Source organism: Rhinopithecus bieti, unplaced genomic scaffold, assembly GCF_001698545.2.
Source record: "Rhinopithecus bieti isolate Rb0 unplaced genomic scaffold, ASM169854v2 scaffold_26131, whole genome shotgun sequence".
In the NCBI taxonomy this organism is placed as follows: Eukaryota; Metazoa; Chordata; class Mammalia; order Primates; family Cercopithecidae; genus Rhinopithecus; species Rhinopithecus bieti.
This window is the reverse complement of record NW_016812390.1, coordinates 1,381,710-1,407,117: the sequence shown is the minus strand read 5'-3', so window position 1 is coordinate 1,407,117 and position 25,408 is coordinate 1,381,710. Positions and strand designations below refer to the sequence as shown.

At 42.5% G+C, this 25,408-nt stretch overlaps 1 protein-coding gene and 1 long non-coding RNA gene across 2 annotated transcripts; one reads left to right on the top strand and one right to left on the bottom strand.

Annotated features, from left to right (window-relative positions):
- Positions 1 to 4,305: 4,305 nt before the first annotated feature.
- Positions 4,306 to 25,336, top strand: CCDC174 (coiled-coil domain containing 174). The gene is given in 13 exon segments (XM_017896284.1): positions 4,306 to 4,516; positions 7,118 to 7,166; positions 7,169 to 7,189; positions 7,192 to 7,220; positions 8,220 to 8,325; positions 11,569 to 11,625; positions 14,245 to 14,422; positions 17,731 to 17,826; positions 19,498 to 19,640; positions 20,111 to 20,205; positions 20,736 to 20,868; positions 22,608 to 22,760; positions 23,573 to 25,336. Coding segments are annotated over 13 exon segments (1,401 nt in total). The 5' UTR covers positions 4,306 to 4,474; the 3' UTR covers positions 23,872 to 25,336.
- Positions 16,005 to 20,104, bottom strand: LOC108544879 (uncharacterized). Its single transcript, XR_001889974.1, has 3 exons — positions 19,809 to 20,104; positions 18,393 to 18,489; positions 16,005 to 17,481 (listed from the first exon to the last, which is right to left on the bottom strand). It is a non-coding gene; the product is annotated as an uncharacterized LOC108544879 (long non-coding RNA).
- Positions 25,337 to 25,408: the final 72 nt, after the last annotated feature.

Here is a 25,408-nt window from a genome sequence, read left to right as displayed (position 1 = left end):
ATCTTCTCCTGCTCATAGTAAGCCACTGGGTTGAGGCTGGGGCTGCACTTGCGCCCCATTAACAGTTTGAGGCTGTAGTTTTTAGCACTTCTCTTTTTTTTAGCCATGGCCTCAGGCACCAATTCCCCAGGCTGCAGAAAAAGCCCCACAGGCCATCTTGTTACTCCAGATTTGCAAGCTCAGCTGGGCTCTCCATGATACCAAAGGATCCCTGTCCAGTTCTGGCTTGCATGGTCAGGACTCCTGGCACTCACTCCCTTAGTCATCTCTGCTTGCAATGACCTAAAGACAGGTCCCTCCTGCAGAAATATTCTGGGGTAGCTCCCTAAAATTTCCCCTTTCCCCAACAGAGTTAATCAACAAATGAATGAATGAATGCAAAGCTAATGTAGTCTCAGATCCAGCGAGGGAGGAAGGACAGCGTGGGGATCCCAGAGCTAGGCTGCCTCAACTCAAATCCTGGGACCAAGACTGCCTGTGTGACCTTGGACAAGTTATTTACCTTCTCTGGATCTCAGTTTTCTTCATCTACGAAATGAGAATAATAATAGCATCTGCCCCTGAGGTTGTCGCAGGGATTCAATGAGATAATGCCAATGACAGATGTCATGACTGACGATAATGAAGCTTAGCTTCTTTTTCATGCAGGGCACGAGTCCAGGTATCTTTATGCCTCACCCTGTGCCCGTGATTAGAAGCTAATTTTCCTAGGTCCAACCTAATCTTTTTTCACACATTGGATTCAGCTAATTCATTCACTGCTGAGTAATTTATTGTTAGAGCCAGTGGTGTTGAAGATTGAACAAAGGTTAAGATGCTTTGGGCTGGACACATGGGGGAGAGACACATTTTTAGTTTGAGGAAGCAGAAAACCATTTTCACAAGCTTAAAGGAGTCCGGGACTAAATTAAACCTCTTGACTTAATCACTGATTAAAACATTACAATAGCCGCACAGGCTACAGTCGGTGAGTCCAGCCTGCAATCATGTCCTTCTGAGGCTTCATGTTGGAAAATGACTGCAGATGATTACAAATAAGAGCATGGCTTGGTGGCTATGCTCGGGGGGAAATAATTGTCATCTGCTTCAGGTTTCCTCTCTCCCCCTTTATTTAAAGCACCTAGGAGACTTCATAGATAATTAAAATCTAGTAAGATATAAGAAGGAAGAAGATAATTGATCTCCCACCCAGTCCCACTCTCTTGGAACTCAACAGGGGTGAGGACAAACTGGAGGTCAAAACACTGCAAAATATGCAGTGTCATAAGACAGACTGTTGGTACGCACACGCCTTCTGCTGTGAGAAAACTGGCACTGAGCAGAACTATCCTGCAAGTGATGCGTGCACAGCATTTTCAGTTTGCAAACCATTTCTACACTCTTTATCTCAAACATCCTGTGTGCCCAACTGGGTAAGAGAACCGAGACTCAGAGGGGAGATAGGAGGTGCCAAACTAAAGGAGCATAGCTGGAACTGAGTGCTAGTGGCCTCGGAGGAAATCCTGTGCTCTTTTCACCAGACTAGGATGTCCCTGACCTCCCTTTCTTCCAGAACAAACCCAAGTCCATGTGTTCAGAGGGTAACTGGGTAAAGAACATACTGGGCTAGGCTTCAATTTTTGTACTTGGTAGAGGAAGGCAATTCCAGATAGAACCAGACTCTTGGAACACATAAAGGAAGAGGAGAGTTTGAGGGAATGGGATATGTGAAAAATCATTTGCATGCCAGGGGAGCATTCTGGTCAAGGCAAGATTAAGTTTTTTTGTGCTTTTGCAGCCCGCAAAATGAGTGAGCCTGGGAATAAAGGGGACTCACTAGCTTGCTCCTGGTCATTTAAGTGGCTTAGGAGGTGATTACAATCAGCTGGATGCCACTCTAGGAAGAATTTCTGACAAGAGTGAGGGTGCAAACCTGCATCGCTAAGATGAAGATGACAACCAAGGACCCTGTCAGGCATCGTGCAGAGGAAGCTAAATTCTCATGGTCTTCAGGGACATTCACATGCAACTAGAATTACCTTCTTTCTAGCTTCCCAGGATCAGAATACTCACTGGCCTCATTGCCAGGGGCCGGCTAGCCAAGAAAACCAACATTCATAGTTTAGAAGCTGTGTTTCTTCTATATAAATCCTTTCCTTGCTTTCTGAGATGAAATCAATCTATATTGGTTCCACTCGTTACAAGTAAATAACATGCCAATAATTAACTCAGTGTCTTTATTTTTTAACTGAAGGCTTCCTCACTTCCTAGCTGGGAAATGACCTCTGGTATGCCATTTAAGCAACTGAACCTCACTTTTTTTCCTTTTAAAAAAATTATTATTAATACCTTTTAATATTTCACATTTTCTTTCAGAAGATTTGTAACAAAAATACACGGAATTTAGTATGTGTTTCAATAAAATGGGTAAATACAGAATCTGAACAAGACAAGTCTATAAGGTACAATCCTTCTTGTGGGGTCAGAACACTCCACTCCACTAAGAAAAGAGAATCACATTATTACGCCCGATTATCTCATATTGCTTACTGTTCTAATTTCAGAGACTGGCGGACTCAGATAAATAAACAAATGAAAATAAATAAATAAGACTGAACACAGTCAACTGCCTCAATTCCCCTCTCCTTTTCCCTTTTCCCATTTTCTTCATACAGCCAGATGAGATGAGGATGTGATGAGCCTCATTTTTCTTCTAATATGGGGGATAATAGTTCCGCTTCTAGGATTCTTACAAGGATTATATAATATAATCTACGCAAAGAGTCATACACGTGCCCCACATGCACTAAATGCTGCTGTTACAATCATTATGATCACTTTCGCCTTGCTGCTGTAACAAATTGCCACAAATTTGGTGGCTTAAAACAACTCTTGTAGAGTTCTGGAAGTCAGAAGTTTGAGATGAGAGTTTAAGACTAAAATCACCGTGTCAGCAATGCTGCATTCCTTCTGCAGACTCTGGAGAAGGGCCCATTTATCTGCTTTTTCTAGGGGCCTCCTGCATACCTAGGCATGTGGTCCCACTCTCCCTCTTCAAAGCATCTCTGATCTCTGACTCTGGCCATCCTGTCTACCCCTTATAAGGATGGTTTGATGATAGGGGACCCACCTGCACAATCCAGGCTAGCTCCCCATCTCAATAGCTTTAATTTCATCATCTCTGCCAATTCCCTTTTGCTATATAAAGGTCACCATATATCCAGATTCTGGGTATTCAAAGGTAGACATCTACGAGTGGGGGTAAGGGTGATTAGTCTGTCTACCATAATCATTAACATGTTTATCAAGACTAGCTCATTTAACTCATCTAATCTTCACTAAGACCCATGAGGTAAATGAAATTATATCCCCCTCTAGAAACTAAGGCACAGGGAAGTTAAGTAACTTGCCCAAGGTCACACAGGCAGTAAGCAGTGAAGCAGCGATTCCAACCCAGAAAGCCAGCTTTAGAGTTCACTTTTTTTTTTTTTTGAGACCGAGTCTTGCTCTGTCACCCAGGCTGGAGTGCAATGGCGTCATCTCGCCTCACTGCAACCTCCACTTCACGGGTTCAAGCGATTCTTCTGCCTCAGCCTCCTGAGTAGCTGGGAATACAGGTGCGCACCACCACGCCCCGCTAATTTTTTTTTTTTTTTTTTTGGTATTTTCAGTAGAGACAGGGTTTCACCATGTCGGTCAGGCTGGTCTCAAACTCCTGACCTCCTGATTCACCCGCCTCAGCCTCCCAAAGTTCTGGGGTTACAAGCGTGAGCCACCGCACTCGGCCCAGGAGTTCACTTTCTTTTTTCTTTTTTTTTTTTTTCCGCCGACAGATCTGCTGTTAGTCTGATGGGCTTCCCTTTGTGGGGGAGTTCACTTTCTTAAGAGCTGAAATATGTAAAATGGCACATAATAAGCACTATATTAACGTTAGCTATTATTCTTATTATTTCTACTAAGATTAATATAATAATCCTCATCTCGTACGCTCTTGTAAGAACCAACTATTTAACGTGTGAAAAGTGCCAGGCAGCAGGTCGTCGAATTGTAGTTAGATTCTTTCGGTCCTCCCAATCCACCTTCCCCCAGACGCTCGAGTTCTCTCACTCAAGCGTCAGCCTTCCCCAAGATGGCGTTATCTTTGTCCCCAACCCCACATCCGCCCCACCCAATATGGCGTCCATCACAATCAAAAGCCTTTTCGGCCCTTCTCAAGATGGCGCCCACGCTCATCTTATTACCTTCCGCCCTCAAGATGACCTTAGCAGTTAGCGTCAACCTCCGCACTCTCTGACCTTTCCAAAATGATGGCGAACGTAATAAGCACCACACTTTGACCTTCTCAAGATGGCGTTGAGCTGACAAACTCGCGTCGCAAACTCACGCAAACTCAGGGTCGCTTTCGAAGACACTTCCGGTTGCGACGGAGGTAGGCTTACGAGGCCTGCTTCGGGTGCGAAAGGTCCTTCTTCGGCCGGGACACTCCGGCACGACCATGGACCGTAGGAAAAAGCCTTTGGACGTCACGGCCTCCTCGGTGAGTGAGGGTATGAGGTAACTCCACGGGCTCCGGGTTCACCCTGTCTCCATCAGACAAGAATGTCGACCTAGCTTGTTTCTTCACTCGGGGACCCAGAGATCTGACCTCTCCCCTCAAACAGGAATCCCCGACCTGGATTTTCTTCTCCAGCGGGGATCCGGTTCAGTTTTCTTACAGGATCATGAACTGGGCTTCTCTTCTCTGACACGCGCGCGGACCAGAACTCTCAGACACAGACCTGAACCTGGTGTCCCGTGGGTTAGGAATCTCCCTACCTCCCTTCTGCCCTGCCCGCAAGGACCTGCACCTCGCCAGCCTTCTCCCTTACAGTCGGGAGGAACCGTAGCTTCTTTTTGCTATGCAGACATATCCTCTTCCTGGTTTCTCCTCCATTCAGGGACCCCCAAAGTCCTCCCAGAACTTTAGAGGGTGACATATTCCACAGGAGCCGAAAGTGCCCAGCGTACCCCACCTGGAACTAAATAGTTGTTAATGCAGCGATAGGGAACTGTGAAGTCTGAAAGGATGTAAGCAGTTTTATTAAGTCAGCCACCCTAGAAAGAAAACGTGTTCTAAGTACACATTTTGTGCCAGCACTTTATATGCACTATCTCACTAATCCTCCCAATGGCTTTAGGAGGTAGGTGCTATTAATATCTCCGTTTTATAGATGATGAAATTGAGGCCCAGAAAGATGAAGTAGCTTTCCCCAGCTTACATACAGAAATCTTAGTGATAGCCGGGCGCGGTGGCTCACGCCTGTGCTCACGCCTGTGCTCACGCCTGTAATCCCAACACTTTGGGAGGCCGAGGCGGGCGGATCACCTGAGGTCGGGAGTTCCAGACCAGCCTGACCAACATGGAGAAACCCCGTCTCTACTAAAAATAAAAAAAATTAGTCGGGCGTGTTGGCGCATGCCTGTAATGCCAGCTACTCGGGAGGCTGAGGCAGGAGAATCGCTTGAACCTTGGAGGCGGAGGTTGCGGTGAGCCAAGATTGCACCATTGCACTCCAGCCTGGGCAACAGGAGCGAAACTCCGTCTGGGGCGGGGGCGGGGGAAGAAATCTTAGTGATAGACCCTTGCTCATTCAGTCTAGCTGACTCCAAAGCTGCTGCCTTTTCATCGTCAGAGCAAATTGCCCAACCTTTGATTTAATCTTGAATTTACTTAAGAGTATTAGTACACAAAGGAAGTATGAAGGAAAACATAGGTGTCCCAATATTTGAGTACTGGTTATTATTGGTTATTAGTATTGGTTAAAATTGGTACTAGTTATTATGTTTGTTTGAAGATCAGGAACCAAAAAGCTGTAAATATTAAAGCCAACCTGTACTGATAGGCTAAAATTAGCAGTAATTGTAATAAGAATGCTATCTGAGAATTTACAATTTTTTGAGCATCTTTTAAAGTCAAAGGCCGTTGTAGACTAGGAAGATATGTGGCTGGAAAATTTGGTGTGGTTAAGTAAGCTGAGAAGAAAAGAAGTTTTCATTTGTTTTAAGAATTTACAGTATTAGGGTCTGCAGTGAAACTGCCCTTTGCATTTTAAATGGTTACCTTTTAAATCAATTTCTTCCAACATGGAAATTGAACTCAGCCATTTTTATTTTCCTTAACAAGTAAAGTGATTTTTTAAGTGTCTGATGGTTAAGTCACTGATTAAGTATCTGATTTACAAATGCCCATCCATATAAGCAGCTGTACCTGGACCCTTAAAAAGGGAACGGTTGTTATGTACTTTTTTGCAGAGTAGGCAGGGGTGACTACTGTAGCTGAGGGAGAGGCGCTCATACTCACCCAACTGCCCCATTCCCTATGCCTTGGCCTTCTTTCCTCTTCTTGAACCAGGAGATTCAGCCAAACTTACGGTTTTTGAAATGGATTAAGTCATTCGTGGAGCTGTTATAATTCACCCAGTCTATTTTATTTCTAGCTGTTGAAATAATGTGTCTTTAAAGGCTCTGCTCAAAGCTTTCTCTGATCACTCTGCTCGGAAGGAAATGCTCCCTTATCTGAACTTGTGTGCTACTTTCTTCCATTCTAGAGTCATTTGTTACATTTTGCTGGTATTATAAATTACTTTCCTTGTTACATTGTAGGCTTTTTGAGGTAGAGAGTATGTCTGATTCATGTTTATGTTCTGCTCTTCAGTGTTAAGTACCATACACAAACTGGATGCTCAGATAGTTTTGGAATAACGGCATTTCCCTGTAGAAATAATAAGTTGTGATGATTAAATGAGTGCAGTGCTAGTCACAGAGAAGGTGCTTAATCAAGTTTAATCTGAAACTAAAAGATGCAGACTTCATTAATTTTATTTTGCTTTATCACTTTCTCCTTGACTAAGGAAAGCCTCAAGTGTTGAAAGTTAGAGTGAAAATGCATTTGCAGCAGAGGTAGAATGAAACATGACTTAGCTTAATTTGTGTACTGGATTCTACATTTAAACATTAATGTTTTTTAGCCACATTTAGTTTTTTAGCCATATTTGTCCATTTAGCAGAACTTGAAATATTCCTTTGGAAATTATAGTAATTTAGGAATCCAGTCACCTGCAAAATTTAATATTTTGTTTACTTACTGCTTTTCTTCTAGTTGGTAGATCTTAAGGCTGAACTCTTCCGAAAGCAAGAAGAATTCAAACAAGAAAACTTCTAAAAGATTCTGGAGTTTTGGAAAACCAAAAACAACTAACAAGGTAAAAAATAAGATCTGATGATCTCCATTGGTTCCAAACATGGGAGAATTATACCATATTTAAGTGTTTTAAGGTTGTCAGTGGTATCTGTACACATAAATGTTAAAGAAAAAATCTCTATCTTGTGTTTAACATTTGCATGAAATGTTATTAAAATAGAAATCAGTAAGATTATATAAAAGTACATAGTAATGTGCTAATTCTTTAGCACTTCTTTTGGAAAAATGTGGATTGTTTACATTTCATAAATGGAAGGTTATCTGGTTCTATAGGTGTTAGGTATCCAAATAGAGACAGACAATTAGATAATATAAGAATATAGCAGAAAATATCAGGGTGAATAAGAGCTGTGAATGATTTTTTCCAGTTTTGTAGATAATAGTGTCTACTATTTGTATTACTAATTCTCTGTAATATGTACATTTTCATTAGTCTTGATTTAGGTTGTAATCATTAAGGAGATAAAAGATAGTAGGAAGTGCTTCTGCACTCCAGAAGCTTTTTAGGCTGGGCGTGGTGGCGCACGCCTCTAATCCCATCACTTTGGAAGGCAGGCAGATCACTTGACCCCAGGAGTTCAAGACCAGCCTGAGCAACATGGCAAAACCCTATCTCTACAAAAAAAAAATTAGGCATGGTGGTGTGCATCTATTCCCAGCTACTGGGGAAGCTGAGTTGGAGGGATCACTTGAGCTCAGGATGTTGAGGCTGCAGTGAGCCGAGATTGCACTGCCACACTCGAGCCTGGGTGACAGAGTGAGATCCGGTCTCAAAAAAAAAGGAAAAAAAAATTTTATTTATATAATTGAGGGCTCTTTTTTTAGCTCCTGCTTGCCACATATAATCAGTTTCTTTGTAGGACACAGCTTATCTAGTTATCTCCATTGATTCATAAGATCTCATGATCTCCTTTGTTTTTTTTTTTTTCCTGATGCACAAGTAGATTTTTTTTTTTGGCAATCATGTGGTTCTGTTTTGTCTTCTAAAATTATTCTCCAGAAACCAAGTATCTGGAGCAAACAGAATGTAGGCGTTTCAAATCGAGCTGAGAAGGATGCTGAACAGAAGATTGAAGAACAGAAGACTTTAGACAAAGCAAGGTAAAGTTATAAGCTCTGGTAAATATAGTTACCTTTGAGGCTGCCCAGGCAGAGAAATGGAAGTTCAAATTTTGTTCTTTTTGATTTACAAATTTTATTTTAATATCTTTCTAGCCCAATACTCTAAGTACTCTAAAAACAATACAATTTGCAGATATATCTGTAGTCTTATCATAAAAAGGTAAGACATAGTCACAGTTTATAAGATGAAACATTCCTGCTTTCAGCCTTTGTTAGACACTAAGATTATCAATACATTATTAAGAAGCGTTCCCATGGTGTGGGCTAGTTGGGATGACATTAGAATTTAGAAACCCTAAATTTTCCCCCCACCCTTTTATTTTGAAAAACTTCAAGTGTACATAGAACATTCTAATATTCTTCACCTAAATTCCCTAGTTAACATCTTGTCACAGGTGCTTTCCCTCTGTCTCTCATACACACCTGCGTGTATGGAGAGACTTTGTTAAGCATCATACTTTCCCTCTAAATCTTTCAGCATATATCTTCTGAGAACAAGAACATTTTCCTACATAACCACAATACCACTATCATACCCAAGAACTTTAACACTGATAAATGAGTATTATCTATTTTGTGGTCCATATTCAGATTTCACCAGTTGTCCCAGTACAATTATGTACTTTGTAGATTTAAAAAAAAAAGATTAATCCAGGATTCAAAGATTACACATTGTATGTAGTTGTCAAATCTGTTTAGTCTTTTTAAATCTAGAACAATTCTCTTGCCTTTTGGTTGTCTGTTATGCCATTAACGTTTTTAAGGGTCCAGGCAAGTTATTTCTGCAATGTCCCACAACCAATTAGAGTCACATGAAATGTTTTTGTAAGAATAATATGTAGACGGTGTTGTGTCCTTCCCATTGAAGCACATCAGGAGGCTCATAAGGTCAGTTTGAGTCATTATTGGTGATGATAGGTTTGAGTACTTGGTTAAGGTATGCATACTTGGTTTCACCACTGTAAAGGTGCCTCCTCAGTTTGTAATTAATAGTAATCTGAAGTGTAATTAATAGTAATCTGAAGTGGGAAATTTGGAGAATGTGTGAATATCCTCTTCACCAACTCGTTTCCATGCAATGATTTGTTATCATTAATGAATCTTGATAGTTATCATTTATCACAATGCTGGTTTTAGAATGATGATTTTTCTAATTCTGTCATTCCACCTTTAATATTTTTCTAAAGAAAAGACAGCTTCACTCTCAGAGAGAATCCCAGGCTTTAATGTTTGGCATGACATGCTTTTGGATACATGGAATAATAAAATTCTGTGGTTGCAAACAGTAGTTGCCAAGGTTGCTCAGCAATGTTGGGTCTGAAAATAGAAGGCAGAATATTAGCCCATTTGTGGACTTTTTTTCTTAGCATTTGACCTGTCCCCAACAGACCTCAGGCTTTACTTAAAGATATGATCAGTTTTGAGACATTTCCCACTCTTGGACATATTCTCAGAATTTAAATTTTGTCCAAAGGTACCATGATCTTTTATTATTTTGCTCTGTATATCAAGAGTTTTTCTTGGCACTTTGCTGTGCTTTTTCTATGCAGTAACTTTTATGAAGCACTTTGGTTTTGCTGTGTTATGGGAGTCAAGACATCTGCAGGACATCTGCCTCCCTCCAGAGCTCAGGACACACAAGCACAGTCCCAGGCTTTTTTGAGGTGGAAGGCCTTGGGCAAGTTAGTTATCCATTAAGACTCTTTCTTTATCTGTGAAGTGAGGTGGTTAATACTTAGGTTATGAAGTCCTTCAGGGAATTAAAGGAGATACATAGTGTCTGGCACTTAGAGGTTGCAGACAGTGTCCCTGTTCTCATGCTCTGAATTCCATCTTTCTAACTCAATAGAAGAAATTATTCTTTAAAGTCACTAGTGACATCCTCATCCACTAAATCCAGCGGCCGTTTCCCTGACACCTTACTTGATCTCGATTATCCACTCGTAGACTGTTCCTGACCCCTGAAAACTGCTGCTATACCGCACCAAGTTTCATATCCTTTCTCACGTGCTCTCGTCCTTGCCTGTCTCTGTCTATTTTGCACCATTCTCTATTTTGCTCAGCACCCTCTGCTCTACTGGTCTCTCTTCCTTGAAAATGTCAAGCTCATTCTCTCTTAATCTTTCCTCTTTCTGCCCTGCCTCCTCTGCCCCCAGATCCTCCTGTGGTTGGCTGCTTCTTGCTGTGCAAACCATGGCTAAGTTGTCATGTTCAGAGAGGTTTCCCCTGACTGCCCTCTCTGAGTTAGTGTTAGTGTCCTGCTCACTCACTCTAACCTGACACTTGCTGCTTTGTGTTTTGTTTGACTTTTAAATTTTTTTTAGTTTTCTTTTCATTAAAACAGTAAGATCCACTGATGATCAGCTAGTTACCTTAAGAGCCCTCCAAAATAGGGTCTTAGAAGCCTGATACGAGTGAGCTGGTCCACCATGCACTGCATTACTGCATGTCAAGGGGCCTCTGCTGGCGTGTGTCTGTTCCCTTTACAGCTCTTCTCACAGTCTCAGATCCTCCTTTTCATTGCTTTATTTATTTAGCTTTATTGTCCTCCATGTCTAGAATGGAAACTCCCAGGAAACTGGGACTTTTTCTTGTTCCTGTGAGTCCTCAGTGCCTAAAACAGCACTTGGCAGGTAGGAGGTGTGCAATAAGTACTTGGCGAATGGATGTGTAAAATAAAAGAGGAATATTTCTGACATTGTGATTAAGAGTGGTCATTCACTAAGAGAACTTGCAGATGACCTCTTTGGGGCTTCTCTTTAACGTCATTAAGTATTTCCAGAATAAAGAATTGCTCACCCTCTCATGGTCTGTACCACTGAAAAATACATGTCATCAGAATTACTGTGAGGAGAGAGGCTGCGTTGTTGGAATGTTGATATTTGTTTTAAGTTGGCAGTTAAGTTGTTGGAATCTTAAGTCAGTTGATTCACTTATTCATTCATCAAATATTGAGTGAGAACCTGCTGTGTGCCAAGCATCATTTTAGGCCCTGGGACCCGTGATGAATAAGAGGACACAGGCCATGCACTCACAGAGCTTCTGTTTTCCTTGGCAGAGCAGACATGGGGCAGGGTGGTCTGAGGGTCTCCTCAGGATGGTGTGGTCTGTGCTGGTTGAGGCTGGGCCTCATGGGCAGATGATACCTGTCAGGCAGGGAGTGTGGGGGCAACCAGGATGAACAGTTTTAAGACTATTTCTAATACTTGTATTTTTTTTTCTCCTAGGGAAAATTGGAAGAAAAGCCAAATTATATGAAAAAATGACTAAAGGAGACTTTATAGGTAAATAAAATTTTTTATTTCTACTTCATTTTCTGTAATTCATACAGCCCTTTGATATTACATTACTTGTTAAAATAACTGTAGGAGAGAAAATTTAGACATCAAAATTTTACTTTCTGTGGCTGCACAGAGACACGAAAAAAAATCAGCAATAATTTACCAAGTGTCTGGTGGATGCCTGGCAGCATGTTAAGTGCCTGGAAGGGAGAAACAAGTACTGGAAGCCAGATCTTCTGCCTCTGCCCTCAAGGCAGGGTCTTCCTCCGAGGAAAATGGCACAGATTGAAGCAAAGTTAGGGAACAAGGTCTGAGTCAGTCACAGTTACCTACAATTACAGCTGTGCTAAAACAGGGTGGTTGGGGCTGGGTTGAATTGTGGTTCTGTCAGGTGCTAGAGTTACGTTTTTTCTTTCCCTGTTATCCCTCTATTTTCTATTTGTTTTTTTCTGTGATGTGCTCATAATTGCTGTAAATCTGTTTGGGTATAGTGGCTTACGCTTGTAATTCCAGCACTTTGGGAGGCCAAGGCGGGCAGATCACCTGAGGTCAGGAGTTTGAGACCAGCCTGGACAACATAGTGAGACTCTGTCTCTACAAAAAGTAATTTAAAAATTAGCTGGACATGGTGGTTCATGCCTATAGTCCCACTACTTAAGAGGCTGAGGCTTGAGCTCAGGAGTTTGAGGTTACAGTGAGCTGTGGATCCTGCCACTGCATCCTAGATGTAGTGAGCTATGATCCAGTCTAGGTGACAGAGTGAGACCCTGTCTCTAAAAAAAAAAAAAAAAAAAACTCCCTTATCTCATACGCCTCAGAAAAAACCCAATCTATAATTAGACAACAGTAGAAGAGATTTTATGATGCAGTGCCTATTTCATTCCCAAAAGGCAGGGAAAGTGAATATGTAATCAGGGAAGTCTTTTGGGAGAAGTTGGGCTTACCCTTGGCAAGCTGGAGAAAGGGATCCTGCAGGGCTAGATTGGTGAGCAGACCAGACGAGGAAGGGCAGGGCCAGAGGTCAACAGAGTCACCTAGCCTAGCATGGCTGGGGCCCAGGTACAGTAGGAGAGAGGCAAGGCTGGTCCTAGGTCCCTGGCTGCTGCTTCCCAGACCGCAGGGGCACTTTCCCTGTACAGCAGGAGCCCAGCACAGGAAGGTCAGACACTCAACAAAGCTAGGCACTGTAGGAGAGGCTTTGCCTTCTTCCTGAAGAGGCAGCTCCAGGATGGCCACCTACTAGGAGGCCTCGCTAGCCTATGGCCTTATAACTCAGACTACGTCTCCTCTCTATTTCAGGAATTTTGTGGTTTTTAAAAATAAGTTTATTTTAGGCTGGGCGTGGTGGCTCACGCCTGTAATCCCATCACTTTGGGAGGCCGAGGCGGGCGGATCACAAGGTCAGGAGTTTGAGATTAACCTGGCTAAGCAAAACCCTGTCTCTACTAAAAATACAAAAATTTGGTGGGTGTGGTGGCAGGCGCCTGTAGTCCCAGCTACTTGGCACGCTGAGGCAGGAGAATCACTTGAACCCAGGAGGTGGAGGTTGCAGTGAGTCAAGATGGTGCCACTGCACTCCAGCCTGGGCGACAGAGTGAGACTCCGTCTCAAAAAAAAAAGTTTATCTTATTAAAGTCTTTTCTCTTTTGATTCAAACTTTACTTATATTGTTAATATAGAAATCAGGTCCAAAGGAGTGGGAGTGTAGAGACCTGATTTTGTCAAAGCCAGCAAGCCCACCTCCTGATAGATATGTCAGACCTACAAGTTTGGGCAAGTTGTTTTGGAGCCTCAGTTTTTCTTCACCTTAAGGTGAGGAAAACACCACCACTGGTAATAGGAAGCCTAATGTCGGTTCAATGTAGCTTAATCTCTGTCATCAGAGAAAAAGACTCAAATGACTGTGTCCTAAATCCAGCGTAGTGAAACTTTAGGTATACATAATTTGTGCTACATGAGCTATCCTGGGTTAAATTAGGTGTCACGGATTGTTGTTTAACTGCCAGTGTGTGTTTTAGCTCCTCAAGTGGACCATAAGCCCTGCAGGCAGAGAGTGTCTTGCATATCTGTATATGTCCTGTAGGGTCTCGCTCCATGCCTTGCCTGGAATTGGTGTTCATCGGCTTGACAAGAACTCAGATGACTTCTTTTACCTGTATTATGATCTTTAAAACATTTATCAAACCACAACAGTATAATCAGGGTTAGTGATCCAGCCCACATGATGAGACAGATATGTAACACCTAAAGCAAAAAGTTCTACTGTCCTGATCTGATGACATGGAAAATGCAGTTTTGCTTCTGTATGATGTAATTGGTTGGATGAGTTGCATAAAATCAGACTGTTGTGTTATCTTAAAATGACATTCTAAGATGGTTTTGCTTACTCAGGTAGTGTATTGATGAGGCAACAGAAAACTTTAGGCTCTTTCAAGATTTTTTTGTGTACTATGTGTCAGTTCCCAAGGTGGCTGTGTCTTTGTAAACGTTTGGGGAGTGGAGGCATTGGCTGATGAGCCGTCAGGGGTGATGGGGCCACCAGGCAATGAATGTGACTGCTTCTTGTCAATTCCATGTGTGATTTTCCTTTTTGATGTCTGAAAACTGATTTTTATGTCCTAGATGAAGAAGTGGAGGATATGTACCTTGTGGATTTCACGCAGAAGATCATAGACAAGCGCAAAGAAATGGAGGCATCTGGTGCCCATAGAGATTCTCAAAAGGCAGGAGAAAGGGACGACGATGAGGAAAACCTTCCTGAGGGAGAGATCCCTCCTCCCCAAGACCCCAGTGAAGAATGGTTGGTAGCATCATGGATTAGCTCTGAGGAACATCCTCAGACCTGTGCTGACGTTTTGGGAGTTATTTTGTTGGGTTGTTATCAAGCCATTTCTCTTTATTGTTCCTGGGTGTTCTTTTGAGATTTCCTTTTAAGTTAGGTTGGATTAGGTTATTATGGATGTAAAAATAGTAGCTCAAATGAAGACATAATTACAATAATTACATATAATTACAAATACTGACTGAGCTCCTGCTGTGTGCCCAGCCCTGTGCCAGGCCCAAGGAGACTCAGTGCCTGGCAGACTTGGCTTGCCTGGATCACTGACATGAAACAGTGCGGGCAGAGCGCCTTCCTTTTGTGCCTGTGCTGCTGCCTTACCCGTGTCCTCGTTCTGACATGGTGGAGAGCTGCTATCTAGGAGAAGGAAGCCAGCAGTGGTGGCCCTATATGTCTTAACTCTGACTGTGACATTGTTTGGCAGTGTGGTGTGGACTCGTGGGCCTTGGATGATTCCAGCTGTACCTCTCACTGACTGTATGATCTTAATCAGGTTCCTCAGTCTTTGAGGCTCAGGATTTTCCCTTACAAAATAGAGATTATACTGCCTCATTCCCATGACCCTTTACTTTAACCCCGCTTCAAGAAGTAAGAGTGTTCTGGGCTACACAAGAAACTGCTGCCTGTGAAGTATAAGCAGGCATTTTGTAAACCTTTATTATTGACATTTTCCTGAATTTTGCCTATATGTAGATGAATGATGGAAGAACCAAACTCGTCTTTTTCTTAAAGAGACTATCAATAAGTAGAGAGACCAGAATGGGAATTCTGTTACAATGATTTTTTTCTACCTAAGATATTATTGTTTGGAAACTATTCAGCAGTTCTTGAAATTGCTGAGAGCTGTACTGATGCTCTGACAATTTTCTGGGAACCCACCCTCTTGCCTTTGGGATCCTTCTCATCCTCCTTTCGAGGCTGAAATAGCCTCCTCATGGTGGGCATTTTTTGGGAACTTCTCAGGACTCTTTGCAGCAGGCGTTGATCTTTTGTTAGCCTTTGGCCCTGTGGGTAGTCATTGATGAGCTGAAGAGAGCAGTCCCAGCTACTGTGGATGACAGAGAAACTGCATCTTCCTTCCACTGAGGGTGTCCATGTTGGTTCAGAAATAACATTCTCATTGGGATAAAACAGGTATCTTCTTACCTACTTTTTTACATCTAAATAATTTGGTACCATTTGGAACAGGTACCATTTGGTACCATTTGGAACAGGCTTGAACAGCCTGCAAGCTATAAGGAACCAAAAGAGAAAAACATACAGTCTCTTCTTTTAGTGCCTTTCTTCATCATTTCTTTCTTTTTTATTTATTTGTTTTTGAGGCAGGGGCTCCACACTCCGTCACCCGGGCGGGAGTGCAGTGGCATGATCATGGCTCATTGTAGCCTCGACCTCCTGGGCTGAAGCAATCCTCCTGCCTCAGTTTTTAATTTTTTTTTTTTTGTAGAAACATGGTCTCACTATGTTGCCTAGGCTCTTCTTGAACTCCTGGGCTCAAGCAATCCTCTCGCCTGGGCCTCCCAAAGTGCTGGGATTACAGGCATGAGCCACCACGCCTGGCCTGTCATTTCTAATCTCTAAGTGATTGCTCCCTCATCTGAAGTCAGGCAGCACTTAATATACTTCCTGCTCTTCGGGTATTACCTTTTATTTATTATTGTCACATACTAGGCCTCATTATCAGAAAAAGATTTTAGCAAACTTTTGGTAGTCTTTATGTACCCAGTGTTGTTAATAAGCGTTTCATGGGTGTGTGCCTTAACTTCCCCAGACCCTTGGAAGGTGGCATGGCTGTTAGCCCTCCTGTATTACTCTCCTTGCCTGAGGAAAGCTTTGTTTGCCTGCAGGGGTTGCTCAGTGAGTGATTGCTGATTAGATGGAGCCGTGGCTGACTACTGTCTTGCCACTTCTATTTAATGGGATCTGTACGTTTTGGAGGCCTTCTCCAGAAACAGAATAGTCTATGATTGCTTTTCAAAGCAGAAATCTCATCTCCTTTGAAACGTCTAATGTCTTTTTAAAAATTTTTGCTTATTAATGCCTGTGTGATTACAAGCAATTTGCCAGTGATTTGAAGAGTTTGGAGGGCAATTGAAGGTGTCACATGCCACCATATGGTGAAGGAAGACGCTCTGCAAGCAGTTCTGACACATTTTTTTGTTTTTAAATTAAGCTCCAGAATCGTAATTGCTCGTAAAATCCTTTTGATAGTTAAATTCCAGGTGGTAGAAAATCTTTCCAAGATACTGTAAATAATTACACAGACCATCTGGCTAGATGGTTTTCTTCCCCATCCATTTGAGGGGGAAGAAAAGGAAGAAAGAAACTGCTTGCTGCATTTGGAGGTTTTATTTCTTGTGATAATCAGCTTCAGTACTAGAGTAAACACTCAGTTTTTACATCACAACTAACAATTGAAATCAGTATTACTTGAGAGGAAAAAAATTGCTAACAAAAGCAAAGCCACATACCTGCCGAATCTGACCTTAGATTGGTCTGCCAGGTAGTACTTATTGGACCCTTAAGTGTGTATTCAGTACCCTGCTAAAGGCTGTAGGAGATTCTCTGCCCATAATTTAAAAGTAAAATATCTGTTGCGTCATAATACAAATGAGATGTTTTTCATGAAAATCCGTCCACATTTTCTATTGTAGGAAGTCAGAATATTTCATTTTGCCTTGCTATCTGCCTGGCTTAGCTGTCTAACCACTGTCTAGTTTGAGCAAAGATGAGGAGAGAGGTATGGTGTTTGGCTTCCTCCTAATTAAGAAGAGTCCAACTCTGAAAAATACTGTGAATTTCTTACATTACGAGATTGCTAATACATTGGGTAGAATTATACCAATTAGAGGAAATAAGAGAAAGAAGAAAAAGTCTGACTTGAAGTCTGTGAGGAAATGAGCAAGTTGAGAATCTCAGGCGCAAGGCAGAGTTACTAAGATACTGATAAAATGTCTGGAATTGTCTCAACTAGATTAAGTTCATAGATGCTGCAGCAGAATTCTGTGTGGGTGATTTATCTGTGAAATCAAAGACAAAAATGATCAAAATTATTGTCAACAGTTTCTAAAACTAATATTTAATAAGCACAATGAGCTTATTGTGTGTCAGCTTTAAAAAGCATATTCCTATCAGTGGTGGTGGTCTCTGAGGCTGGGGGCTCTTCTTGGTAGTGAGGCTTCTCTTTCCCCTTCACTGTTCACCTACTCCCTGACTTAGGGGCTTGTACATGTGTACAAGTCCTTCACATCTTTTCGCTTTCATTTCAGGGTGGATTATGTGGACTCTTTGGGGCGTTCCCGGCGCTGTATGAGAAAAGATTTGCCAGATCTGCTGGAGATGGATAAAAATCTTCAGGGGAGACTGTAAGTGTGTGTGGTATGCAGAGCTCTGCCCAGGTCTGAAATGCAGCCACAGGGATTGTTTTGTGAGGGGAGGCTGTTTTATAATTAATGATCTCTGTTGCTCCAGTAAGGAAATATTGATTGATTGAAGCACTTTTTAGTGGTTAGCATGCACATACACACATAATCCACACTTGGAGAACAACCTGACTGGTGGATGAGTAGAGTTGTCTCTTTCACCTTGAAGAATGTCTGACTACAGTGACAGAATAAGCCCAAACCAAACCAGCAAACCAGCCTTTGTGGAGAAAGTGGTTTGAGAATTTACACTTGATTTTCCCACAAGCAAGTGGCTCCAGGGAGATAACTTATTCACTTTTTCTTTATGTATCGTTGCATTTTTGAAGTAAGGACCTTATAACTAGATTTTTCAGCAGGACCTAAGACCTAAGAGATAACTCTAAAACATAAGATCTAAGAGGTAACTCTAAAACACAAGACCTAAGACATAACTCTGAAACATCCAGGGGAATAAATTCCTCTTACTACAGGAACTTTTATGTGAGAAGTGTTGGGAGAAACTCCACCTTGTCCAAGTCCTGCAGGTTCAGGCATCCAGCAGATAGCCTTTGGCTTGGCATAAGAAAGGGAGAGCGGAAACCTTGAGCTTCTCGGCCTGGCCATCTGCAAGGACAGGAGACATCACTCAGGCCAAAATGTTAAGCAGTTTTCATGTCCCCAGATGAGAGACCATCCACAGGAGGAGACCCGGAGTTCCTCCTCCCTGCCTGGGCCACCTCCCATCTGGTCAGCCCAGGACCTGGGTGGAAGGAAAGTTGTTCTTTTTTTTTTTTTTTTTTTTTAGACGGAGTCTGGCTGTGTCGCCCAGGCTGGAGTGCAGTGGCGCAATCTCGGCTCACTGCAAGCTCCGCCTCCTGGGTTCATGCCATTCTCCCGCCTCAGCCTCCGAGAAGCTGGGACTACAGGCACCCGCCACCACGCCCGGCTAATTTTTTGTATTTTTAGTAGAGACGGGGTTTCACCATGTTAGCCAAGATGGTCTCGATCTCCTGACCTCGTGATCCGCCCGCCTCGGCCTCCCAAAGTGCTGGGATTACAGGCTTGAGCCACCGCGCCCGACCAGGAAAGTTTTATGTCTTGAGTACTCGGGCAAGATTCCATCATGCTCATGTAACAAGTCTCGTGCTTGAGTAAGAAGGGTGAAGGCTGGCCGGGTGCAGTGGCTCACGCCTGTAATCCCAGCACTTCGGGAGGCCAAGGTAGGCAGATCACCTGAGATTAGGAGTTCAAAACCAGCCTCACCAACATGGTGAAACCCTGTCTCTACTAAAAATACAAAAATTAGCCGGATGTGGTGTTGGGTGCCTGTAATCCCAGCTACTCGGGAGGCTGAGGCAGGAGAATCTCTTGAACCTGGGAAGCGGAGGTTTCAGTGAGCCGAGATTGTGACACTGCACTTCAGCCTGGGCAACAGAACAAGACTAGTCTCAAAAAAAAAAAAGGTGAAGGCTGTGTAATTGATTTTCCAGCAGTCTTGTGGGTCAGAAGCCTCTGTAGTTCCCTGTCTTCTTTATCAAGTAGTGTTACTTATCCATGATGCAACTGACTGTACTTAAACACTGATATCTCAGTCCTTATCTGAAGATAGTTTTTGCTGTGTTTTCCTACTAGTTTTGTTAGTCCTGCTAATGAAAAAACCCTGTTATCTGAAGATATGAGAAAAGAACTTCAGCGCCAGCAATGGGAGGAAGAAGAAAGAGAGGCTCTGAAGAGGCCCATGGGGCCCATACATTATGAAGACATTCGGGAAAATGGTATGACTATTTTCTTGCAGCTTTGCAAATCTTTTTTCTAATCTTAAACTGATGGCAAACATTAAGGGAAGTATTCATAAAGCAATAGCTTTTACATGGAAATTAAAGATCCTGCTTTGGAAATTGAAAATATTTCCTTTGTTCACTTCATAGCCTTAAAATACTCACATTGGGAATATCTTCCTGACAGAGGGTCTGGTAATCCAAGGGATTGTTCCCCAAGAGAAGTGGAGACAGCCCCTGAAAGCAAACGAACGCTTGTTATGCTTCCCTTGGCAAACAGGACGAAAACTTGGTCTAACTTTTGTGTTTCTTTGGTGTTTTGTTATTTCGCTTAGCTGTTTTCTTTTTCTTTTAAAACTTGTGCCAAATATCACTGTGTTTCTTTTTGCTTTGGTAGGAAATGTGGCTTGAGTATAGTTGAATGATCAGGACAGTCTGATCTTTTGGGTAATTTGTACTTCTTTCAGAGGCCCGGCAACTTGGCGTTGGGTATTTTGCCTTTGCCCGAGACAAAGAATTGAGAAACAAGCAGATGAAAACCTTAGAGATGCTGCGTGAACAGGTACAGATAAATCCCAAGTGTCTGTGAGGAAGGATGTGAGCGCTTGGTTTCTTGCTGGACCACACTGCAGAAAAATCTAGTAAATTAATTAGAAATTAAAATTGATATTTGGAATTGCATAAAGGTAGTTGCCATACTATTTTTGTGTTTCAAATTTTATAACTGCCCACGAGTAACCTGTGCAACTTTGATGTTTTAAATCTGGTGCCAAATATGGCACTTTTGGAGCGACTTGGATGGGAAAATAGTAAATTACTTAAGGGATTAAGGTGTAGGATGGAATGGGTTGGTTTTCTTGAGTGTTAAGGCTTGCAAGATGCTCTTTGAACGCTTACGAAACTTTGTAAGACATCGGAGGGTTCGTATAAGAGTACTTCATAGGGCTTCATTGTAAGGATCTCAAGGATAGCTTCTTAGAGGTGGCCTGAAGATCAATTAGCTAGTCTATTTTTAGAAGAAAATTTCATCTTTTTGAACAGGAATATTGCAAATTTGGCTTCAAGCAAATAATTTTCTGATTTTCTGTTCAGACAACAGATCAGAGAACAAAACGAGAAAACATAAAGGAAAAGCGAAAGGCTATCTTAGAGGCGAGACTTGCCAAACTTCGACAAAAAAAGATGAAAAAATCAAAAGAAGGTGGAACAGAGGAAGAAAACAGAGGTATATCATGTCTATGTTGCTGAACTTCAAAAGGGAAAATTTTGTTCCATTGACGTCTTGCTAATAGGGCTGGCAACGTGAAAATTAGCCATTTAGTTTTATATCTAAGCAAACAGTATACCTTTGAGGTACTGGCAGGAGCAATTTTTATAACCAAAGTGATGCAGAATGACATTCAATATTTTTAGGCTATAGATGAGGATATGAAGCAACAATACATTGTGTTGCATCTTAGAGTGGCATAGTCTTGTAATTGAGACAGTAAAGAGATATTTTAAGATAAAGTTTAGTTTTGCATATATATGTTTTAGACTTACATTTTTTGCTATTGGTTATTTTATATATATATTTAAAGAAATTTGTATTCATAAAGTTACGTAGTAAAAGAATTTAGAAATACGAATATTGACAGCTTGCCAAAGCTTACCAAAGAACTGTGCTCCAGAAGTTGGTGATTTGGAACTTGGAGCACAGTTCCCCTTGGAAACACTATTAAATGCTGTGTCAGACTAGCTTATTGTATAAGTTGTGGTAGTATAAGCTAAATTGCCATCAATCTAGAAACTCCTACATAGAATAGCTCAAACAATATGGAGATCTGTTTCTCTACTTAACTTGGAGGTGGGTGGGTGAGTGGGTATCCAGGGTAGGTGAGCAGCTGTGCCCCAGGTGGTCATCTAGTCCCAGGCTTCCTCCAGTCTTGCTGTTTCTGCCATTTCCTAGAGTATTTTTTTCTTCTGCACAAAGCTTGCTCCCCTGCTCCCCTGTTCATGATCCAGCCTAGGGTAGGCAGGGAGACAAGGGAGGGAGCCAGCTTCCTTTTTAGAGATATGAGTGGGAACTTACATACAACCTATGCATTTACATCCCGCTGGCCAGAGCTCAGTCCTGTGGGCCACACCTCACTGTAGGAGAAGCTGGGAAATGGCCTCTCCAGCAAGCTGGCCACATGTTCAGCTGAAACCTGGGGGCATTCTATTACCCAAAGGAAAAGGGGGAGTGTGGGTATGAGGGGTCGTACAGCTCTCCATCTCTCACAAAGGTTATGTGAAGCCATGGGCCGTTTCCTAATGTCTGAACAAAACAGACCAGAAACATTTAGGAATTTGAAAACCATCTGTTTAGTTTCAGATAAATGCTATCTCTATAACATGTTAAGCTGTGCAGATTGTTTCTCTAATTTTGCTCCATCTCCTGAACATCTGTCATGTCCAGAAAATGTGAAGTGCCACCGCAGTGTTTTTTAAAAATCCGTGTTTCTTTTACATTTAAAAAATGTGACCAAAATTGAAGAGCCTACACCAGACCCCAACTCTTCATCCCCTTGGCTCTGCTCGCTTCGCCTGAGATTGTGGTGTTAGTTGAGTGATTTGGGGGTTTCTGGTCCTGCGATTGCCAGTTTGGAGAAGCAGAGTGGCATAGTGAGGGGCACAGAGACTAATATCCATCCAGCCCAGCCCAGGACCCCATCCCGTATCACTTTCTACCTGTGTACCATTTCAGAGCTTAATTTTCCCCCTCTATAAAATGGGGATAACATGGAAATATTGAATTTATTAGGATTGTTATAAGAATTAAATAACCTGTTGTATACAAAAGACTTAATCCACTGCCTGGGACATGATAGGTAATTCATAAATATTGATGGTTACTTTTACTTTCAGGATTAGCATGTTCTGTATTTTTAAAAATAGCTTTAGGCTTTGTTATAACAGTGTCTTATTCCCTTACAAAAATAGATGGAGATGTTATTGGGCCTTTGCCACTGGAGCCAGAGCCTGTGCCAGCTCCACGTCCTGCTGCCCAGAGTAGCAAGGTAGAAGTCATTGTCCAGGAGAGGAAGGACACCAAGCCCGGAGTGCCACACGTCCGGGAGTGGGACCGCGGAAAAGGTAAGGGAGGTGGGCTCTGAGGTGTAAGAACTCTCTAGTAAATGGAAAATGTTTTTTTTTTTCCAGAAGCACTTGGGGTAAGTTTTAACTTCGTGCTGCCTTGTGTGGTTTTACAGCTTTGGAATGCCATTTCTCAGGATCTGCCTTTAAAGTATTATGAAGGTTTGGTGTTCTCATGTGCTCTGTTTTTTGCAGCCTCTTTTATGTTCAGTTGAAAATGGTCTACATGCCAATGTACTAACCTGGATTCACACATAGTTCCACTGGGGAATTTTCCTGGACATTTTTTCGTTAAATTCTCTAGAGTATCCACAGCAGCCTCTCTTTGGAAGACTATGGTTTATGCCTCTTTGAAAAAAATCATTTCAGTAGAACATTAGTCCATGCTGTCTGAGCTGATAAGATACAAAGCTAAAGTAAGAGAAATGCAAGAGCCACTGTTAGAAATAGAGGTGAAATACCAAACAAGGTTGGGCAGGTCCCGTTTGTGTCTTCCAAAACTCAGTAAAGGAAAAAATTTGTATTTTGGTGTGAAATACCTACAGTGTCATGTCAAGCAGATGATTTGTCTGTATTTCTCTTTTTCTGTATTTCCCATCTAGAGGTAGTCACTCCCTTTTCTTAGCCTGGTCTTTTATACTGGTTGTAGGTATTACTTATACCTTGTAACATAGTTTTACTCTTGCCATTCTTGTTCTTTGGATAGTTTGTGGTGGCTTTTAAGAAATATATGCAATGATTGGATAATAGTAACAATAAATTCAACTGATTTGTTAATCTGTTCTAATAATTTTCTTTCTTATTTTTACTAGAATTTTCCTTTGGATACTGGTCGAAGAGGCAGTCAGATCTTCGGGCTGAGAGAGATCCTGAGTTTGCCCCACCGTCAGATTACTTTGTGGGTCAGAAGAGAACTGGTTTTTCCAGCAGCCAGGCATGGAGCAGGCCTGGGCCAGCACAGAGTGACCCAGGGCAGTGCCCTGACCAGAGCCACAGACCTAGCCCTGCACATATGTCACCCACTCCTGCCCCCGACAACCCACCACAAGCCCCCACAGTTACTTTCAAAACTCTGGATGACATGATTTCCTATTACAAACAAGTGACTTGATCTTTCAAAGCACCCTGGCTTGGGTTTGTACTTTGACAGTGCCTTTCTCTCCCAGAGAGGGAGAAATGACCTTAGGAACTGAATTGTACCTTTGTCCTCTCCTTTCCCTAGGAGGCACACACTTGAGGTTGGATTTGTCAGCAAGGAGGAAAGTCGTGGAAACTTTGGCCACTTGGCTGTTCATTTTATTCTAAGAGGGATAGGGTCATACCTACCTGGATTTACATGTGAACTGCAATAGAAGAGAAGTATTTATTCTGTAAAATTTGACACTGAGATGTGCTTAAAACCCTATCTGTTTCATACCTACTCCCACGACTTACTCATATTTAAGGGTTCTTTTCCATTCCTTTTGCAAATACTAGCATGCAGGTGTCTTTATTCCAAGGATTCAGCTTCCAGATCAGCCGACGGAACATAGGTCAGGAGGAATTTCTCCCTGTCAAGCAGTGGCAGACTGCATGGGAGGCAAAATGTGTTCTCCAAGAGGACCCAGAAGTAATCACATAGGAAATGACAAGGAAGACCAGGAGGAGCTCAGGAGTCCAGAAAGGTAGAAGTGGGAGTTGTTTACTTACTTTTACTGTCATACCATCCTATTACCTACACTCCTGTGTGCAGTGGGCATTCAGTAAATGTGTGTTGAATGACGGACGTACGTGGAGGCTGCTGGACCTGGTCAGAGACTGATATGCCTTAGCAGCAATGGTTAGAGCTTTTCAGCGCATTCCACCTCCCTGTCGCCACCATGCTCAGCTTCCTCACGTTCAGGAACCTGACTTGGATCAGACTTGGGGCTGCACAGTGGAGCAGGTGGGTCCCCACGTCATTAGTAACAAGGAGAGGGTTGGGAGTGGGCAGGGCTCCAGAAAGTCAGTGAGGTGCCTGGGCACCCACCCCATCCTCTGCCTGCCACACCTCAGAGGGTTCCTACAGCTGCAGACAAGCAGTTGAGGGTTGATGACCAGGCCCATAGGGCTCCCATAGCTGGTTCCCAGGCCAGCGAGTGCTGTGAGAATGTGCTAGCACAAGTCCTTAATGTTCCTTGAGGAGTGGGAAGGAGAGGAGTGAGTGAAGGAGACTGTCCCCTGGGGGTCCTCTGCAATGGCATCGTCTCTGTTCCCACAGTGCTGCAGTGTGGAAGGGAGTGCCCCATCCTCATTACAGATGACACTGGAGTGTGGAGGGGTCGATGACTCGTGCAGGGTCATATGGTACCTAAGGAGCAGATCTCAGACTTAAATACAATTGATGTCTAACTCACAGACAGACTTTTCAGTGCCCTCTGCTCTTAGTTTTGTTGCCCTAGTATCAAGCAATCTTAGACAAACATCCTGAATTCTTACAAACTTACCTCTAAACACCGAGGGTAAAGGTGCCAGTCCTGTTAATGGTCAGCCTAATCACTCTGTCAGCCTAATTGGGTAATTGCTTTTTTTAATAAATACACATAAAAACCAACTAACCCAGGTGCCTTTTTTGCAGAAATTGACAAGCTAATCTTAAAATTCACATGGAAATGCAAGGAACCCAGAAT